The sequence below is a fragment of the Salvelinus sp. IW2-2015 genome, unplaced genomic scaffold (assembly GCF_002910315.2).
Source record: "Salvelinus sp. IW2-2015 unplaced genomic scaffold, ASM291031v2 Un_scaffold2199, whole genome shotgun sequence".
Classification (NCBI taxonomy): domain Eukaryota; kingdom Metazoa; phylum Chordata; class Actinopteri; order Salmoniformes; family Salmonidae; genus Salvelinus; species Salvelinus sp. IW2-2015.
The window spans coordinates 68,099-74,068 of NW_019943529.1; the positions used below are offsets into that span (position 1 = coordinate 68,099).

General features: G+C 48.9%; 1 protein-coding gene across 5 annotated transcripts in view; it reads left to right on the forward strand.

The window, feature by feature from the left end:
* The window catches only part of LOC112073251 (F-box and WD repeat domain-containing 11-B), a 21,879-nt gene that overhangs the window by 13,528 nt on the left and 2,381 nt on the right, over positions 1 to 5,970 (forward strand). For 3 of the 5 annotated variants that reach the window (XM_024140577.2, XM_024140578.2, XM_024140579.2), the window contains 7 exons: positions 1,512 to 1,728; positions 1,890 to 2,076; positions 2,166 to 2,256; positions 2,648 to 2,785; positions 3,166 to 3,284; positions 4,725 to 4,974; positions 5,147 to 5,265. In XM_024140577.2, the coding sequence (XP_023996345.1) occupies positions 1,512 to 1,728; positions 1,890 to 2,076; positions 2,166 to 2,256; positions 2,648 to 2,785; positions 3,166 to 3,284; positions 4,725 to 4,974; positions 5,147 to 5,265 (1,121 nt within the window). The remainder of the gene's footprint in view (positions 1 to 1,511; positions 1,729 to 1,889; positions 2,077 to 2,165; positions 2,257 to 2,647; positions 2,786 to 3,165; positions 3,285 to 4,724; positions 4,975 to 5,146; positions 5,266 to 5,970) is intronic. The other 2 variants (XM_024140580.2, XM_024140581.2) reach the window with 1 other exon arrangement.

Sequence of the window (5,970 nt, forward strand, 5' to 3'; positions counted from 1 at the left end):
TGGAAGCAAGTCCCTGCAGCAATGTTCCAACATCTAGTGGAAAGCCTTCCAGAAGAGTGGAGGCTGTGTGTAGCAACCTCAGCCGTTCCACCTTGTTTAAAAAAATATATATATATGTTCCCTCAATCAGGACTGATTTAGACTTGGGACACCAGGTGGGTGCAATAATTTATCAGGTAGAACATAAACAGCAGCCTCTGAACGTAGGTTAGAGTTGAATACCCTGCTGTGAACTATGTAGGCAGCTGATCAAAAGCCATCTACCGACCCACTGTCCGATTAGAACCATACGGGACACTAGGCATCTACCGACCCACTACCACTGTCGATTAGAACCATACGGGACGCTAGGCATCTACGACCCACTACCACTGTCTGATTAGAACCATACGGACACTAGGATCTACCGACCCACTACCACTGTCCGATTAGAACCATACGACACTAGGCATCTACCGACCCACTACCACTGTCCGATTAGAACCATACGGACACTAGGCATCTACCGACCCACTAACCACTGTCCGATTAGAACCATACGGGACGCTAGGCATCTACGACCACTACCACTGTCAGATTGAACCATACGGGACGCTAGTCATCTACCGACCCACTACCACTGTCCGATTAGAACCATACGGACGCTAGGCATCTACCGACCACTACCACTGTCAGATTAGAACCATACGGGACGCTAGGCATCTACCGACCCACTACCACTGTCGATTAGAACCATACGGACGCTAGGCATCTACCGACCCACTACCACGTTCCGATTAGAACCATACGGGACGCTAGACATCTACCGACCACTACCACTGTCAGATTAGAACCATACGGACACTAGGCATCTACCGACCCACACCACTGTCCGATTAGAACCATACGGGACACTAGACATTCTACCGACCCACTACCACTGTCAGATTAGAACCATACGGACACTAGGCATCTACCGACCACTACCACTGTCAGATTAGAACCATACGGGACACTAGGCATCTACCGACCCACTACCACTGTCAGATTAGAACCATACGGGACACTAGGCATCTACCGACCCACTACCATTGTCAGGTGCAGATGTGTAAGATCTGGAGCAGGTCGTCTACCTCGCGGGTTTCAGCGCGCGAAGCTGTGCTCAGTTTGACGAGGCTACTGATTTTGACTGGGGTTGTTTAGCATGCAAAAAGACTTGCAGATAACTGACTTAACACAGTTCCATGCAGTGCTACACTGATGGAGAGGACGCATCGGTTGTCACAAAAGATTAGGTCTTTTCAGAAAGTAGAAAGAATGTAAAACGAGGAACAACAAAAAATGTGAACCAGCAATTCCTAAAGTTTGAATTGATTTTCTGACCGACTGATACTACATTTGATTGGTTTGGGGTCCGCTTACCGATGCACTTGTTTTAAACAATTGAATCGGGGAGCGACGCGTATCAGGGAGTCATTTCATCCCGTGTGTTTGTGTGTGTGTCAGTAACCCCTCTGTCCTCTCCCTGTCAGTTTAGTAATGGTCCTGTAATGACAGGCTCTCGTAAGCGTCCGTCAGAGGGGAACTGTGAGAAGGAGCAGTGCATCGCCCTGTTTGACCAGTGGTCTGAGACTGACCAGGTGGAGTTTGTAGAACACCTCATCTCCCATATGTGCCACTACCAACACGGCCACATCAACACCTACCTCAAACCCATGCTTCAACGTGACTTCATCACAGCACTGCCAGGTAACACACACACACACACGTTCAGATTCTCCAACGAACTCTTTTGAATGCTTACACACACACCACTGACTTCTGAACTCTCACACACTCATCCACACACATTCAGGTCTTCTCCCACTCTGACTCACACTTGCACCTCCTTTCTCCCTCCCTCTCTCTAGCCCAGGGGCTGGACCACATAGCAGAGAACATCCTGTCGTTCCTGGACGCGCAGTCTTTGTGCTCGGCAGAGCTGGTGTGTAAGGAGTGGCAGAGGGTGATCTCAGAGGGRATGCTCTGGAAGAAACTCATAGAACGCATGGTGCGCACAGACCCCCTCTGGAAAGGCCTGTCKGAGAGGCACCAGTGGTGAGCGAGCACACACTCAAACAATTTCACTTCTTTTGAATTCTGAAATTTGAGTTCTCATTGGCTTATTGTTCTGTCCGTCATCGAAGGGAGAAGTATCTGTTCAAGAACCGAACGACAGAAGTCCCGCCGAACTCCTACTACCACTCCCTCTACCCCAAGATCATCCAGGACATAGAGGTAAGACAGTAGCTCTGTCCACAAACAAACCCTAGCCCTTTTTGGTTTCATAGGGCTCTGGTGTAAAGTAGGGTACTCTAGAGGGAATGCCATTTGGAAGTGTTTTGTGTACCTATAGACCTTGAAAAGGCTGATTCATCTTGATGGAAAAGATCTTTTCCTCTCTCACCTTGTTGTTCTCCCCATCAGTCTCCATCTCTTGTTTTTCCTCGCTCACATATCCACTCCTTTCTCTCTTCTCTACCTGCCCTGTTGTCTTCTTGTGTATCCCTTCTCGCTCTCTCTCTCTCCCCCACTCCCTGTGAACCCCCCCTCCCCTTTTCTCCTCTCCTCCTTCTCCACCCCGTCTCTGCTCCCTCCCCCTCTCCTCTTTCTCCCTCTTTCTGTGTAGACGATTGAGGCTAACTGGCGGTGTGGCAGACACAACCTACAGAGGATCCAGTGTCGGTCAGAGAACAGTAAAGGAGTCTATTGCCTCCAGTACGACGACGATAAGATCATCAGTGGCCTTAGAGACAACTCCATAAAGGTATGTGTGTGTGCCTATCTTTTTGACAGGGCAAGATGGATGAATCATCATGGTATTACAGACTACCTTTGAAGTGAAACAGCAGCTTGTCTTTCTTCCCGAGAACAGACATGAATTAAAATATGAATGGAGTAATTGTTCCACTCATCTGTCCTGGAGGGAGAAAGGGAGGGGCGTGAGGATTTGTCTTGTTGTTTTAGAGGGGGGGGGGGGGAGAGACTGACTGAGGTACCCAGGAAAAGGCTAGCCTGCCCAGCTCCAGAGCTGCAGTACAAAGAGATGCCTCCACGTTGCAGGGAAATGGAGCATGGTCAATACTCTGAGACCAGCTCATTCTTACCCTGACCCAAATCTCCTGCTCTCTGTCTCTCTGTGCGTAGATCTGGGACAAGCAGTCTCTGGAGTGTCTGAAGATTCTGACAGGTCATACAGGCTCTGTGCTGTGTCTGCAGTATGATGAGAGGGTCATAGTCACTGGCTCCTCCGACTCTACTGTCAGGTATGACCCAGCCGTCGTCCGAATGGCACCTATTCACTCTGTAGTGCACTAGTTTTGACCAGGACCCATAGGTTTCTGGTCAAAAGTAGTTCACTACCGTATATGGAGAATACAGTGGCATTTTGGGACACCTATATGACACCTCCACACCTTTCTAACTGCGATGTGACTTCTTCACTGTCAGCTCCATGGAAATACACATAGAATCCCTACATTAGCATCCTAGAAACGTGACTAAAAAGTCAGGATAGCCAAAGTGTCGGTGTGCATCCGTCTCCACATCGCTCTGCTTTACCCCATTCCTTTAGCCATCTGTGATCTGTCTTCAATCACTGTCCCAACTGTGTCGGTGTGCATCCGTTCTCACATCGCTCTGCTTTACCCCATTCCTTTAGCCATCTGTGATCTGTCTTCAATCACTGTCCCAACCGTGTCGGTGTGCATCCGTCTCCACATCGCTCTGCTTTACCCCATTCCTTTAGCCATCTGTGATCTGTCTTCAATCACTGTCCAACCGTGTCGGTGTGCATCCGTCTCCACATCGCTCTGCTTTACCCCATTCCTTTAGCCATCTGTGATCTGTCTTCAATCACTGTCCCAACCGGCAGCTTATTCCCTATGAAGTGCAGGGCCCATAAGGATCTGCTCTTAAGTAATGCACTATGTAGGGAATAGCGTACCATTTGGGACGTGATCACACTCTGCGTCACGGTTAGTTTCAACTGTCACACTAGCCAGCCCTCTGAGTCAAACATGGAGAGACTTCTGGGTGCACTCTGCCTTGAGGTTTTGCTATATGTCTGAAACCTTCCTCACGTCTTTCTAGCTAGTGTTACGCTGCGCTATCCACCATCTGTGAATGCCAGTCTCTCTCTACCACACTTAATACAGTCTGTGCAATTGTCTGTAGACACACACTGATTGTAGGCCTTGCCTGAAGAGAGCTTTTTCAATTAAATCGTCAACAGTTGCCACCTTCCAGGGTAGGTCTATCTTTGACAGTGTAAAAATTGTGACTGTTGAGTGATCGTCAAGATGGTTAGCTAACAGTTTCACAATGCTCAACATGAGGCAAGACTGTGTGCCAACACATGGCAGTGCCTGCTGCATACGGACACTCAACCTTCACACACTCATTACTTCACTCTCCCTTAGAGGTATCCAAGGAAAATGTGACTTCACTTCCTTAGCAACGGCTTGACGGGGACTTGTTTCCAGTGTGTGTTCTGAGTTAGTGTTTGATCCCCTCTCCCTGGCGAGCAGTGGAACTCAATAAAAACGTTTTAATGGCTGGTCCCGTGTGTGTGTTGACTGGGACTCTGTGTTTTCACCAATAAGTCTCTTTCGCTCTCCATCTCTTCTTTCCCTCCCTCTCCCTATTATACCCTTCTCTCTCCATCCCTCTTGCCCTTGACTCTCTCTCCTCCCCCGTCCGTGCAGGGTGTGGGACGTGACGTCAGGTGAAGTACTGAACACCCTGATTCATCACAACGAGGCGGTGCTCCACCTGCGCTTTTGCAACGGTCTGATGGTGACGTGTTCCAAGGACCGCTCCATCGCCGTGTGGGACATGGCCTCGCCCACCGACATCAGCCTCCGGCGCGTCCTCGTGGGGCACCGAGCCGCCGTCAACGTGGTCGACTTTGACGACAAATACATTGTGTCGGCGTCTGGAGACCGCACCATTAAGGTGTGAGGGGAGAATGGTGTGATTACATTAATCTTGGTATATAGAATATGGGGCTTCTGTGTATGTTTGTGCACATTGAGTATTTCAATGTCTCTACTGTAGTGGATATTGGTGTTTCATGTTCATTTTGATGTGGGGTATCATATCGGAGTGTCTCTGCTGCCCCCTGCAGGTGTGGAGCACCAGTACGTGTGAGTTTGTGCGCACGCTAAACGGACACAAGCGAGGCATCGCCTGCCTGCAGTACAGAGACAGACTAGTGGTTAGCGGCTCCTCAGACAACACCATACGGTAAGAGTGTGTTTTCTAGTTTCACTAGGTATACGGGGTGTTGTGGGACGTGTGTCTGAGTAAAATGTCTGTCGGTCATGAGACAGGGTTCGCACAAGGTGCTTGGAAGTGCTTAAATCCAGGTACTGGAATACCTTGAAAATCAGACATTTTCTCAAGTTGGTTCTTGAAGAACAGATAATGATCAAATATTTTGGAGTAATGTATTGGTCTTGCAAATTAATTTCCAGGCAGACTATGCAGTTTTATTTCCTCACGTGTTTCACATTCTGGTTTCCAGGCGAGCTCGCTCGTTCCACCCACACTGCCACTCAGCCAGGCAGCTACAGAACTGATTGATTAGGCGCTGCCAAACGTCACATCGATAGCTAAAATGCTGGGCAATTGTATATTCAATGCTACCTTTTGTGCGCATGGAAAAGGTCTAGGATCTTTTATTTCAGCTCATGAAACATGGACCAACACTTTTTTTAAATGTTGCGTTTTTATATTTTTGTTCAGTATAGTTTACCCACCTTTTTACCACATCACTCGACCCAACCAACCCACACCGTGTAAGGTGTAAAAAAATGCGTCGGACTTTAGCATTATGAGCATGGGTGAATCGGCACTGGAGAGCCACACGACGGCGGATCCCTGGAGAGCCACACGACGGCGGATCCCTGGAGAGCCACACGACGGCGGATCCCTGGAGAGCCACACGAC